Source organism: Penicillium paradoxum (genome assembly GCF_028828445.1).
Source record: "Penicillium paradoxum strain IBT 22861 chromosome Unknown utg000003l_segment0_segment0, whole genome shotgun sequence".
Lineage (NCBI taxonomy): Eukaryota > Fungi > Ascomycota > Eurotiomycetes > Eurotiales > Aspergillaceae > Penicillium > Penicillium paradoxum.
Genome location: NW_026643181.1, coordinates 1,746,990 through 1,760,859, shown reverse-complemented (window position 1 = coordinate 1,760,859; position 13,870 = coordinate 1,746,990). Strand labels below are relative to the sequence as shown.

Sequence of the window (13,870 nt, the reverse complement as noted above, 5' to 3'; positions counted from 1 at the left end):
TCAACGGGATTTTAATTATGAGACATTTCATTAAACTAGCTGAGGCGATGTGACTTTGCCAGTAGCTCACCGGAGATTACTGTTAACGAAGAACCCACCTGGCATGTTACCTGCGGCCGCGATTTCAAGTAAAAGCCGCCTTCTTATTTCTCGGGGTTTCTCTGACGAGAACTCCCCATAACGAAATACATTTTGATAACGTTCTATCTTCAAAATGCGGGGGGCAAATATTGTCCTACGCTGGCTGCTGCTTATATGCCAGGTCACTGGCATATGGGCGAGTCACGCCCACGATGCTCATGGCCATCTCCATCGGCACTTCAATCGTGAGAAGTCTACCTCGGTTTCAATCACAACATCAGGCTCTCTTGCCACTGCCTCCAGCACGTCCAAATTTGGATCCTCCGATGCCGCAATCAAGGTCGCCGAAGCCCTCAAAGGCTTGGCCGTTGTTAACAAGTTAAGAGTCGATAATGTCAAGTTCAACAAATATGCCATGGCAGATGCAAAGGATGTGACTGGAGTGAGAATAAATGCACCTCCGTTGGATTATTCGGCGGAGACTGTATCTCGACTAAACTCTCTGCAAAATACCTCTGAGTCTGAATCCAAAGAAAAGCGCGAAGAGAATGGCGCCGCCAAGAGCTTTGCCTATACAATTTCAAAAGATCTCGCAGATGCAGCGAGAATCCTGGCAGAGTCTGTACCACCCACCCCGTCCACCGGCGAGGAGGCAGAACTGGCGGCCAAGATGCACGCAGAATATAGGTCCAAATCGAACGATACGAACCGCCCTCCACAGCGGCTTCGTCGTCCCGATGGATTGTTTGAATACGTCTCGGATGAACAGACCGTGCTTGGATCCAGTCTACAGTCTGAAGATCATACTCTTACAAAGAGAGCCGCCACTGGGTCTGATTATTGGTTGGCCAACCTCCAACAAAATGGGGCTAGTCCATTCGCTCCAGCAGGATATAAGGTAAACAGTCCCTTTGCCATTTGCCTATGCACAGATCTAATCACACGGTCATTAGGTCTGGAGGAATGTGAAGGACTATGGAGCCAAGGGCGACGGTGTGACCGACGACACCGGTAAGACAAAAGCCAAACGCGAGCTTCACGTATATACTGATCCTTCTATCTCTCAAAGCGGCAATCAACAAGGCCATCTCTGAAGGTGGTCGTTGTGGGGCTAACTGCGGTTCCAGCACGATCTTTCCGGCCGTAGTATTCTTTCCTCCTGGGTCATACCTTGTGAGCAGTCCGATCATCCAGTATTACAACACGCAATTTCTAGGAGACGTATGATTGGTCCCTTTCTTCTCTTGATAAGAGCAATTGACTGACTCGAAAGCAACTAGCCTATCGATTACCCCACAATCTTGGCTGCTGCAAGCTTTGTTGGACTGGGAGTTATCACCTCTGACGTCTATGTCGGCGACCAAGAGCAATGGTATGGACTAATCCTCAGTTTGATATGATTGTCTAACAGACATTTAGGTACTTGAACACCAACAACTTCCTTCGCAATGTGCGCAATTTCAAAATGGACATCACCCGTACAGATCCCAATGCATATGTTTGTGCCATTCATTGGCAAGTTGCTCAAGGAACCACCCTTGAGAACATTGAGTTCTATATGTCCCAAGCGAGTGGAAACACACAGCAGGTATCTAACCCTCCTTGATGTTAGTAATAAGCTGACAGTGAAGGGTATTTACATGGAAAATGGAAGCGGCGGCTTCATGAGCAACCTGACTTTCGTCGGTGGAAACTTCGGGTAGGTGTCTCCAGATGCCCAATAACTAGACCTTGTATGTTGATAAATCACAGTGCCTATCTGGGCAACCAGCAGTTTACCACTAGCCAACTTGTTTTCGTGAATTGCAAAACTGCACTTCAGATCCACTGGGACTGGGCGTGGACAATGCAAGACGTGGTCATCGAATCATGCCAAAATGGAATTGTTGTGACCGGCGGCGTGAGTATCCATCTTCCACAAGTCTCATGGGTTGTTTCTGACACAAATCAGGCTGGAGGTGTAGCCAGTATCGGCCAATCGGTTGGCTCCTTTATCTTGGTGGATGCCATCATCGCCAACACACCAACGGGTATCCTGACATCGCTGTATTCAGATAACTCCACGGCAGTCTTGCTTCAAAATGTGGGATTTTTCAACGTCAAAGATGCAATCATGGCCGATACCCGGACTGAGCCCCTCCTAGCTGGAGGGGACGAAATCCTTGTTTCTTCGTGGGGGTTCGGTTCCTACCACGATGATACCGGATTACATTTCGCCCAACAAGAGCAGTTGCAAACTTTGGACCGCAAGGACGTGCTTACTGGTAGCCAGGCATATGCCAACGGAGCTTCCAACTTCTTCGCCCGTCGCCGTCCTCAGTACCTTGATATCGGCGGCGGCCAGGTTTTCGACGTCAAGGCCTACGGTGCCAAGGGTGACGGCACTACAGATGACACAGCTGCTCTCAATAGTGTTCTCTCTGCCGCTGCCAACATGTCTTCGATTGTCTACTTCCCCTATGGTGTCTATGTGATTAAGGATACTCTCCATGTCCCTCTTGGCTCTCGCATTATTGGACAGGTTTGGCCGCAGATTATGGCGACTGGTACCAAATTTGCAGATGCCGAGAATCCCCACGTCGCCGTGCAAGTGGGAAAAGAAGGGGATATTGGTATTCTTGAAATCCAAAATATGATGTTTACGACATCTGGGCCCACAGCTGGTGCTGTACTGATGGAGTGGAATGTTCACGAGTCGACACAGGGCTCTGCGGGTCTCTGGGGTGAGTCTCCTTATTCCCCGCAACAACATCTGGCAATAATTACCCACCAATCCACGACCGTTCCATTTTGTTTACCGGATAACTGATGAAAATAGATTCCCACTTCCGCGTCGGTGGTGCTATCGGCTCTGAGCTCCAGTCTGATAAATGCCCCAAGGGGGCATCATCTATCAACAAGGAGTGTATCGCCGGATCACTGCTTCTTCGTGTCACCAAGTCGGCTTCGGCTTATATCGAGAACCTTTGGGCTTGGGTTGCGGATCACGACCTTGATAAAGTTACACAGGATCAAGTGGATATTTATGTGGCTCGCGGCATTCTCATTGAGAGCCAGGGACCTACATGGATGTACGGTACGGCCTCAGAGCACAGTGTTTTCTACCAGTATCAACTCTCAGGAGCCAAGAATCTGGTTATGGGAATGATACAGACTGAGTCCCCCTACTTTCAACCCACTCCTCCGATGCCAGAGCCCTTCAAGTTGGGAATGTTCCCCAACGATCCGGAAAGCGGCGAGTGCAAAACTTGTACAAGCTCATGGGCAGTCAGAATTATTGACTCGGAATCAATCTATATGCTTGGTGCAGGTATGTCATTCCTCCCTTGGGGTTTACATCGGACTGTTGCTGACCGTTCCAGGAATCTACAGTTGGTTCAACTCCTACTCTCAAAAATGCTTAGAAACAAACGACTGCCAAGAAAAAGCATTTTATATCGAGCAGAGCAGCGATATCTGGATCTTCAATCTTGTAACCAAGGCAATCGTCCAATCCATCAGCCCACTTGGGGAGACTGGGATTTGGGCCAAAGATACGAGAAATGGATACATGTCGTCTTTACTTGGATGGTTCCGCAAAGCAAAAGACATTATCGGTCAGCGCGATTTCCCGGGCTTCTATCTTTACGACGCCGAATATCAAGCAACATTCTTGTCAACTTTGTCCTCTGCTTGCCAAACAGCTCTTACTCGGCTTGTCAACTGCGAAGATGGGGTTTACGAGTTCCAAGAGCCTAGATGGAGAAGGGGATTGGATAACGACACCCTGAGTGATCTGATCTGCAGTCCAAGCTGCGGAACTTCTATAGAGACTTGGTTCCACCAGGTCTCAACCAACTGCGCTGCGGATGAAAATGACTTTCCCTTGAACGCGAAAGGTGGGAACATTTGGGCAGGATGGAATGAGACTTGTGCTAAGGATCCCACGACTGGTAAATACTGTGGTGGTAAGGTTCAATTCTCTGCAACTCTACCTGAACAGTTCTAATGAAATGATGTACAGATGTTATAAGTACCTTCAGCACAGACTTCAACAACATGCCTACAGCCGAGCTCTGCTCATCTTGCCATGTTGACCGTTATCGAAAGATGCAGTCAACGCCCTACTCTGAATATGATATCAACTTCCAATCCCAACTGGAGACCATCAATTCAAAGTGCGGAACCAACATCCCCACGAGTATTCATGACTCTTTGTACCCAGTCGTCGATCCATATGGGCCTCCAGAGTCGTGCGCATCAGGAATCAGATACACAACCGTGGCCGGCGATACCTGCGACAAAATTGCCACCGCCTACAGCGTTTCATCAGCCGCTCTGTTCATTGGGCACGACAACCTGTTCGAGTGCAAGAATATCGCCGTCGGGACCGAGCTATGTATGCCATTCCAATGTGAGAGCGTCTACACAATTAAAGACGACGATACATGCATGTCAATTGAGAAATCCCAAGGCGTCGGAGACAAAGATGGATTTTCCTTGAGGAAATGGAACCCCTGGATCAATTACGATTGCTCGAACCTTCAGATGGTCAGTGAAATTGCGTACGGACATGTTATCTGCCTCTCACCGCAGTCCGGTGAGTCCAACACCACTGCCCCAGTTCAGGACCCGACAACACCTGGTTACTCTGATGGTGGCTATGTCCTTCCGCAACGCCCGCCTCCTGCAAATGCGACCGTCGCTGAAGGTACAACACCCTTTTGTGGCAGGTGGCATGTGGTAAAGAGCGCTGATCCCCAGGAAACCTGCACGACGATATGTGTTCAGAACAAGATCCCTTGGAGCTTATTCTTGGAGGTGAACCCTTCCTTGAGTGAAGATAACTGTGGAGAGAAGCTGGTCATTGGGAATGCCTACTGTGCCGGGCCAATTTATAGCTGGAACGAAGACTTTGAAGGGAGTGATTTTGACTGAGACTTTCAGCCATATATTGCATTCAAATATGTCGTGCTATTCGCTCATGTTCCCCGCTAGAGTAATTGTTCAAATAGCAACCTGATCATTATGCTTCGCACTACTGCTTCTAGACTAAGAAAATACTAGGCATGATTATCCCACTTCGTGCTCACTATAGGGAAAGGGAACTTGAATATCGGTTACCGTGGCAGATATAGGCTCCATATGACAATGAATATAGACCGGTCGATATATCTAATTAGGGTAATACGCGGCTCTCATGTGGATCATAGCTCTAACCCCGGTAAATACACCCTCCATCTCCCTGATCTGAAGGGGATACGTTCACAATGCCATATACATCACATATTCCTAGAGGTAAGGCCATCATAATATATTCATCTATGATTCCTAATACTATCTTTCGACGGCGTAATCGCTTTTCTAGAGTCATAGTATTTGAATAAGGACGAGATAGCAAGATAGGGGCTTTCTCAGGACCTCGGTCCCAGACATTGTTGATGCCAGGAAGATAAAGCCCCCTCTCTCGCAGTGCGAATCACTGCCTGCACGACCTGGGTCGGCTGATCCACAATGTACTTAAGCGTGCGCTGACCTTCCTTTGGAAGACCGGCAATTAGTCTATCATCAGGGGCACTATGTTGTTCGACTGTCTCTATCTCCCGAATCCACTAGATACCCCAGGACCAATGATAGTGAGACGCCCAACTGCGCTGTGATGCCGACGCTCCTTTCGAGATCAGCCGAATGCCAAGCAGGGCAAGGCATTCCAACTGTGAAATACAATTGACTGATTTCCCATTTAGTGCTTTTTGAACGCACCACGGTATGTTGGAGAGCTCTCGAGATTTCCATCTCTCGAGTTCACCAGAACTTCGCCTTTGGCGGATGCTTCTCATCATGTCTGCTTATGCTGATCGGGACCAGGGCTGAGGTCTAAAGAGCGAGAAAAAAGACATATTCAGACACAGAAGAATGAAATAAACGCCAGCGCTTAGTATTTTCTCTTCACAGCCCAAAATTCTCAACATGCAAGTAGATACCCTGCGCGCCAGTGCCTTTATGCACAGCACGTTCATCACTCAGAGATACCACGCTGCAACGGACATCATCTGCTAGACCCCGAGGCCCACACACAACGACGGCACTTTCTCCTTCGGCCTTTTCCAGGACCTTGCGGATAATAGTTCGCGGTGTGGGACGACCGGAGACAATGCTAGGATGAATTATTGCTCCATTTGTAGACTCATGAGATTGCACCGACTTGCTATATTCGGCAGCTTTCTCGGATTGAACAGGTGTTGGGCCGACGCAGGTACAGGCGCAACTGGTAATTTCATCCTCGTCCTCGATTTGCGTGGTGCAACAGCAACCTCCACCGGGGAGACAGCCTTGGCCTGCAAGCACTGGGCCTGGGGTTGATATTGTGGACTCTGCAGAGACAGAATGAACGGACACGTTCTCCTTTCCGGGAAGTATTTTTTCCTCCTCTTTGGGAAGGATATCCCTTGCTTGGGGCGATAATATGATAGCGGTGGGCGGATCTAGCTTCTCATCGCATGTGATGTAAATGCTTACTTCGATCTCTCTATCGAATGTTGGATCCTTGCGTCGACATGTTTCCACGTCTGCCAGCAGACATTGTAGTTGAGACTCAAAGTACGTCAGCTGAGAGCGGGATTTGATGACCCAAACAAAGCGTAGCCGCTTGGTAGCTGTTAGAGGAGCGATATGAGTGGAAGTCTGCTCGCTGCTACTGCTGCTCCCCATCTTCCAAGCCGACACAACATCCCGCAGGAGAGGGATTGTGAATGTTGCACCCATGCCTCCTGCCAGCAGGATGACACTATCAAATTGACGCAAAGGCCGGATGCTTCCGTACGGCCCCTCGATAAAGATTGTGCGAGCGGATTTAGCCATCACTTGCTCATCTCCAAACACATCATTGCTCTTCGATGCATAGCGGAAGAACCGTTTTGTTCCCCCGTTTTCAGCCCGGATGAAGAACTCCATCTTCTTATCCTCTGGGATGGATGCAATAGTGAATGGGTGGCACTGCAATGGAACAATAGAATGACAAGTAAGGAAGACATGCTGGCCAGGTTGCCATCTGACGCCGGGATTCTCGACAGTCACGCGCGTAACATCTCCGGGCAGTGGAGTAAAAGTAGCCGAGTGCGTCCAAAGAGAATTCTTTTCTCTCTTTCGATGGAAAACGGCCAAATTTGTATATGCACCCCAGGTGTAGCGGGCAAGTCGATCGAAGACCACTAGGCCAATTGGAATCCATACCCAGACCTTGACTTCCTCTGGTGCGTGCATCCACACAGCAACAATAAACCCAACAAATGTAACCAGATGTTGGATGACGAAGAACTCGTAGCTCAGTCGGCGGATGGGAGCAAACGAAGTGAGCACAATGAAAGTTAGAATCACCCAAGCAGCAAATCCACGCTGTGTCAACGGATCGTTGTGAAGCTGGTAGGTGATATAATGCCAGCGACCCCAGTTCCGGAACCAGAAGCCCATGTGGATGGTGGTAGTCAGCCAGAGCGTGCGAGCGACCCAGCGATGATACCAATTCAAACTGACATAGCTCATGCCCGCCAAGAACCCGATTATGTTCTTTCTACCTGCCAGCAGGAATATCAGTGGCAGCTGGCAAATGGCAATAAAGCCAGTGCGGTAGCCCACGTTCTCCCATTTCCAGGGATTCAGTGTATCCAGCTTGTAGAAGCACAGGACCATGACTGTAATCAAGTTGGCAAGCATGATCAAAACAGGACCAAGGGATGGGAAATGGAGGGTCCATGATCCGAGTTTGATAGGCTTCAAAGTAGCATAGCTGACTTCACGGGTTGTTGCTGTGATGGTAGCATAAAGTCTGAAGAATAGTGATTTTGGTTTGGCGGGGGTGAGTGAAGAATCGCGCAGGCTATGTTTTGTTAGTCCTCAACAGGTAGACAATCGCTACTGAACATACCGATGCCAAGCAGTCACTTTATCCATCACATTGACGAGAGTTGCTGCGCCGATTGCACTTCCCACGACAGCCCAGTACATTTTCTGCAGGGTGAACAGACTGGGAATGCCATCGCCCATGGACATGGAGCCCGCAGGCATGTCGCCCATTGACATTGACATTTTGTTGAAGACAAAACAACGGGAAGACCTCAGCAGATGAAGTGAAGTAGATGCTCGCCAATAACAGGGCCGATGACCAATATTATGCTCAACTGTGCTCAGTGGATCCGCCATGTGGGCTCCGTTTCGGGGGATCCGTGGGTTACCCAATGCGTCCGACAGCAGACATCGGGGAAGAAACCTCGTATCTCTTTCCTTTTTATGTTCTTCAGTTCTAGAAGTTGACTCTTTCTATTTGATTCTTTTGATTCTGTTATCATGGACGGCATGGATATGAGCAGTACCAGCTCGGGCTCAGGCATGAGCCACTCAATGGGCTCTATGAGCATGGATATGGTATTCAGGAATACTCACGACACACCACTCTTCTCTAATATCTGGACCCCATCATCTTCAGGCGGCTTTGCAGGTACTTGCATTTTCTTGATTATCCTCGCTATTATCGACCGATGCCTCATCGCTTTCAAAGCAACTATGGAGCGACATTGGCTTGCCACGCATTTGAACCAACGCTATATCACTGTCGCTGGTCAAAGCACCGAGGCCGGCAAGATTGATGCCGACCCGGATGCGAAGATCGCATCACTTGTCACCGCGCAAGGCGTTGAGGAGTCGGTCAAAGTGGTGCGCAATATCAGTCATGGGCCAATTCCATGGCGGTTCAGCGTTGATCTGCCGCGAGCAATCCTTTTTCTGTGCATTGCAGGTGTATCCTATCTGCTGTACGTTTTTAATCTCGTCGTTTGCTCGGATGAATTCTAATATCGTTTCTAGCATGTTGGCTGTCATGACTATGAACATCGGCTACTTTTGCTCGGTGCTTGGAGGGGCATTCCTCGGGGAGCTAGCAGTCGGGCGTTTCATTCAAACTAATGAGCACGGACACTGATGACATTTGTTCTTGACTTTCACGCAATTGGTCATATCTATGGTCATATCTATGGCCTCGGGCAGCATACGTTTGGCGCTTGGGAGTAATGCTTGGGGATACTATGACATCAATTAGCCTCTTTTTAACCTCTCTTCTCAAATTACGTTCAGTCTCTCTCTTCTAAACTCATTCTCTTCTCCCTACTATCATCTACTCAACCCCTCCCTCGTTGTCTTGAGGGTCCTTCGAAACCTGCATGCAGTCCCATGACTAAGCCCCCTGCGCGGAATTGAGCTAATTTACTAACCCGATCCGGGCTAGCCTCTCGGGTAGCTCCCCACTCTCCACGCTAGCGTGAGGCTTTAATTCCCAAGCACCTCACCTATACTCCGGACCAAAACGGCAAGTCCATGCCATTAGATACTCCGCACAGTGTGAAACGATTGTCCACAAGCCGATTGAATCTATTTTACAGTGTACGTAGTAGCACACATATTTCTCCAGTCATAACATGGAAGCGAAGCACAAGGGAGTTCATTGCGGAGCGTGGGAGCCCATGAGATCAGTAACCAGGATAGGGCTGTCGGAAAATTCCGAAGTCGACACAAACTCAACGAAGGCCCGTGATTCCCGATGTTCAGATTCCAGCGGGCTCTCGTGGACGGGTGGATCTCTTGCTCAGGTTCCGCTAACTCCCTGGGTTTGTGTAGACCTCGTATAGAAGGGTTCCGAAGCCCAAGTTTGGATTTATCTTCCGCCATTTTCCCGTTTCACTTCCCATCTGCTCCGCTCTTCCTGATTAATCACACACCATGAAGTTCTCTTTCCTTGCCTTGACGGCCATCGTCCCATTGGCCACAGCACACTTCAGGCTGATCTATCCCACGTCCCGCGGCTTCAATTCGGACACTATGACGAAATTCCCCTGTGGTGGGATGGGCCAATCTTCCAATCGTACTCAGCTTCCATTGTCCGGTGGCTCATTCCCCGTCGCTCTTGAGATGCACCACGCCCAAACTGCCGTCGAGGTTCTCCTCGCCCTAGGCAACGATCCCGGCGACCACTTCAATATTGTCCTTACGCCAACTTTCCAAGTCAACGGTCTGGGGGAGTTCTGCTTGCCTCATGTTGAGATCAATGAGAAACTAATCGGTCGTAATCTCACCAATGGAATGAACGCTACCCTCCAGGTGCAGACCAACGGTGACCCAACGGGTGGCCTCTATGCGGTATGCCTGATTCCACCCTTATCTATTCTCGCTGTCTGACAAAATATACTGATGCATTCCAGTGTGCCGATATCCAATTCTCTTCCAGTGTCACCTACCAGACACCCTCTACTTGTACCAACAATACCAACCTTGCTGCCACTGCCTTCCCCAAGGACTCTGCTAGGCGCAATGCCAACGAATCTACCGGCGAAGGCCAAGCCCAGAGTGGCTTCCCCCTTACTACTGCTTCTTCTAAGGGCGTTGCTGTGCCTATGCAAACCGCTGCTTGGGGTATGCTTGGAGCTGCTATCGCTGGTGGCATTGCTGTTCTTTAAATTTTCTTTTCAGACTGTCAGCTGTTTTCCACTTTGTCCTCGGAGTTTAGCGATCCATAACGGATGGAAGGGCATCATATTCTTATGCTCTCACTCGTGATAATGCACAGAACCTTGGCCTTTTTCTTCCATTCTGCTGTTATCTGCTTTAACGTTAGTATACATCAATTGAAAATAGAATTAGTCTTTTAACTCCCTTCATTAACCTCTGAGGTGCAGAAAAGTTCGTCTTTTTACAATTCTAAACGTGACTCCTCGGAATAAAGATCCTGAAGTTTGCACGTGTGCGGGTATCTTGAGCTATGTACCAACCAGAAAAATAAACCAGGCTACTTTATCCGCCTTCTGAACATCCGACAAGTACGCACAAGGGGAAGCTTTTTTAGGCCACGAAGTATAGCTAAACATGGAGAACTTTGAGATACTGCGCCCCGTTGGTAAGTAGAGGCCTGTCAAAAGAATATCGGGAACCTTTTCCGAAAGTCAACGATGTCTAATGCTAGTCAGGCCGATTGGAACAATATTCAACGTCACGCCACCAAGTTGGATTTTATCTCAACGTGGCCGTGTCAGCAACATATTTCCTACCAAAATCATATGTCCTGCCTATCAAAGACTATGTATACCAGGCATGCGAGGCCGCAATCGCAGAACATCCGTCGCTATCTGCCATCGTGGCAGACGATCACACACAAGAGCCCTATTTTGTGCGATTGCCACGGATCGATCTTGACCAAGTCGTCTCCTTTCAGGACCGGAAGCCAGGCTTGTTGGGTACTGAAGCCAATGGCGAGCCAGCACCAGATCTTGACCTGCAAACCCTACTTGCGACCCAGCACAACACGCCATTCAAGACACCAGGGGCGTTCTGGAGACTCGGTGTCCTCATTAATATAGAAGATGAGCGGCAATTTACCGCAGCGTTTGTATATCACCACGCCATTGGCGATGGAACCTCAGGGAAAGCCTTCCACCACACTTTCCTACGAGCCATGGGGGCGATGACTTCAGCGGAGCAAACCAAATCAATCATCAAGCCACCGCATATCCCCCTCTTGCCAACCATTGAGCACATGCACTCACAGCCCCTATCTCTATCCTATCTCGCGAAGAAATTCTTCCAGGCAAGGATCTATTCTCGACGACCCTCGGGTCTATGGACCGGCTCCAAGATCACGGGCCCCTCTCAAACCCGTCTGCGGCTCGTGCCATTCTCCAAGCTACTAGTCACCACAGTAAGAAACAGTTGCCGAGAAGAAGGCACAACGATCACCGCACTTCTGCAGACGATCGTCGCCCGCTCTATCTTCGCACACATCCCCACCAGATTCACGCGGCTCGCCTGCTCTGGCTCACTCTCAAGCCGGCGCTGGTTACCCGGCATTACGGACCAGTCGATGGGCGTCTGGGTTCAGGACTACGAAGAGAGCTATTCCAGGTCAGCTGTCTTACCGGCTATCAACTCCTTCCCATGGGATGAGGCCAGGCGCTCCCGCAAGACGATTCAGTCTGTCCTAAGTATGAAAGGCAAAAATACTACCACGAGTCTGTTGCAGTTTGTCGATGATTACCAGCAGGAACTCTGTTTGTCTAGGATCGGCAAGGAGCGCGATAGGAGCTTTGAGGTGTCGAATATTGGGGTGATGATCCTGGAATCGGATACCGAGATGCCTTCTATCGCTGGAGTGGTATTCTCACAGTGCGCTAGTGTGATGGGCAATGCCATTGAGGTTTCTGCTGCTACCGGTGCTGATGGATGTTTGTCGTTGGCTATCTCATGGCAGCAAGGCGTTGTGGAGGCGGATCTCATCAATGAGATGGTTGAATCGATTAAGCAGGACTTATACTCTTTCGACACGGTTTGATTGAGGCGGTCCGTTATTACTTACAGCCTGTATAATGTTTAATGTATAGAATGAGACATTCCACCTACAACGTTCATCGTCCAAGACCGTTATCAGGTAGGCGGTGAGCTTGCGATAACCTCGGCGGCAGAATCGGGGGGACAAAGAGAGGGATCATTCCGGTGTTCCTGTATCTCTATTCTTTTTCTCCAATCTCATTTTGCAGAAACTTCTTCAAGATGGCTCGCGCTCCTTTCATTGTTCCGGCGCTTAAGAAGCACACCGCGACCGTCATCATGGCCCACGGGTTGGGCGACACGTGAGTGCAATTCACAAGCATGATAGACGACCATATTAACTGACAATGTTGGAATCTAGTGGTGCCGGATGGTATGCGAACACCAACCAAACTTTTACGCAGTCTACGAGTCTTGTGCCTAACCGAGTTTGAATAGGATGGCTCTCGCCCAGAACTGGCGTCGTCGCGGCAAGTTCGACGAGGTGGCCTTCATCTTCCCCAATGCGCCCGCGATCCCGATCACTGTTGTATGTGCGCCTTACAATATGACACAGCTAGCAGCAATTGACACAGTACGGTTTAGAACTTTGGCATGAGCATGCCCGGATGGTATGACATTACCAAGCTCGGCCGCGATGTAAGCCTCCATATCCCTCTCCCACCGAACCATATAATCATTTGGCAGCGCTCACATATATTTTTTTTGATATAGTTGGACCTCGAAGACAACCTCCGCACCCAAGATGAGGCAGGTATCCTCCGTTCCCGTGACTACTTCAACACCCTCATCAAGGAGGAGATGGACAAGGGTATCAAGGCCTCGCGTATCATCCTGGGCGGGTTCTCCCAGGGTGGTGCGATGTCGCTCTTCGCTGGTGTGACAGGTAAGGAGAAGCTGGGTGGTGTCTTTGGTCTGTCATCCTACTTGCTTCTGAGCGACCGGATCAAGAACTTCGTGCCTGAAGATTGGGTGAACAAGAAGACTCCGTTCTGGATGGGTCACGGACTCGATGACGATATTGTTCAATTCAGCTATGGACAGAAGTCCGCAGAGATGCTCAAGGCGCTTGGTCTTGAGAATGTCTCCTTCAACCAATACGCGTACGTTCTCTTCTCGATTTCAGGTGCTGGATAGTTTGCTGATATGAGTTTCGCAGTGATCTTGGCCACTCGGCCGATCCCCAGGAAATCGATGATTTGGAGAAGTTCATCGAGAAGGTGCTCCCAGCTGAGGAAGGTAACACTTCCGCTGGTTTATGACTTGACCACGATCAAAGCAGGAATACGACTGGTGGACAATGGGGATATACCCTGGTTGTGGGATTCATGATACTTCTTGTTGCTTTCGTCTGGTCTAGATATCAGTCAAAACCACAAAAGACCAACCAGACGCAAGAGTAGCGTTCTCAACCCGGGTTCATTTTCGATGTTCATATCAATGCAAT

The 13,870-nt window shown here is 49.3% G+C and overlaps 6 protein-coding genes across 6 annotated transcripts; 5 read left to right on the top strand and 1 right to left on the bottom strand.

Moving 5' to 3' along the window:
- Positions 1-214: 214 nt before the first annotated feature.
- Positions 215-4,998, top strand: N7457_002574 (CAZyme family GH55; the record flags this gene model as incomplete). Its single annotated transcript, XM_057173620.1, has 11 exons — positions 215-979; positions 1,035-1,092; positions 1,151-1,302; positions 1,362-1,453; positions 1,501-1,669; positions 1,713-1,780; positions 1,834-1,981; positions 2,033-2,804; positions 2,900-3,391; positions 3,444-4,028; positions 4,085-4,998. The coding sequence occupies 11 exons, from the start codon at positions 215-217 to the stop codon at positions 4,996-4,998; spliced, it is 4,215 nt and encodes a 1,404-aa protein (XP_057033771.1).
- A 1,011-nt stretch (positions 4,999-6,009) lies between these two features.
- Positions 6,010-8,145, bottom strand: N7457_002573 (ferric reductase family protein; the record flags this gene model as incomplete). The annotated part of the gene is made up of 2 exons (XM_057173619.1): positions 6,010-7,936; positions 7,985-8,145. 2 exons carry the CDS (start codon positions 8,143-8,145, stop codon positions 6,010-6,012), a joined length of 2,088 nt encoding a protein of 695 aa, XP_057033770.1.
- Positions 8,146-8,457: 312 nt separating this feature from the next.
- N7457_002572 (copper transporter family protein) lies at positions 8,458-9,034 on the top strand (the record flags this gene model as incomplete). The annotated part of the gene is made up of 2 exons (XM_057173618.1): positions 8,458-8,867; positions 8,920-9,034. The coding sequence occupies 2 exons, from the start codon at positions 8,458-8,460 to the stop codon at positions 9,032-9,034; spliced, it is 525 nt and encodes a 174-aa protein (XP_057033769.1).
- Positions 9,035-9,828: 794 nt separating this feature from the next.
- On the top strand, positions 9,829-10,562 carry N7457_002571 (putative GPI anchored protein; the record flags this gene model as incomplete). Its single annotated transcript, XM_057173617.1, has 2 exons — positions 9,829-10,245; positions 10,308-10,562. The coding sequence occupies 2 exons, from the start codon at positions 9,829-9,831 to the stop codon at positions 10,560-10,562; spliced, it is 672 nt and encodes a 223-aa protein (XP_057033768.1).
- Positions 10,563-10,968: 406 nt separating this feature from the next.
- N7457_002570 (uncharacterized protein) lies at positions 10,969-12,427 on the top strand (the record flags this gene model as incomplete). The annotated part of the gene is made up of 2 exons (XM_057173616.1): positions 10,969-10,999; positions 11,070-12,427. 2 exons carry the CDS (start codon positions 10,969-10,971, stop codon positions 12,425-12,427), a joined length of 1,389 nt encoding a protein of 462 aa, XP_057033767.1.
- A 218-nt stretch (positions 12,428-12,645) lies between these two features.
- On the top strand, positions 12,646-13,685 carry N7457_002569 (palmitoyl-(protein) hydrolase; the record flags this gene model as incomplete). Its single annotated transcript, XM_057173615.1, has 4 exons — positions 12,646-12,725; positions 12,862-12,952; positions 13,138-13,526; positions 13,583-13,685. The coding sequence occupies 4 exons, from the start codon at positions 12,646-12,648 to the stop codon at positions 13,683-13,685; spliced, it is 663 nt and encodes a 220-aa protein (XP_057033766.1).
- Between the last annotated feature and the right edge of the window lie 185 nt (positions 13,686-13,870).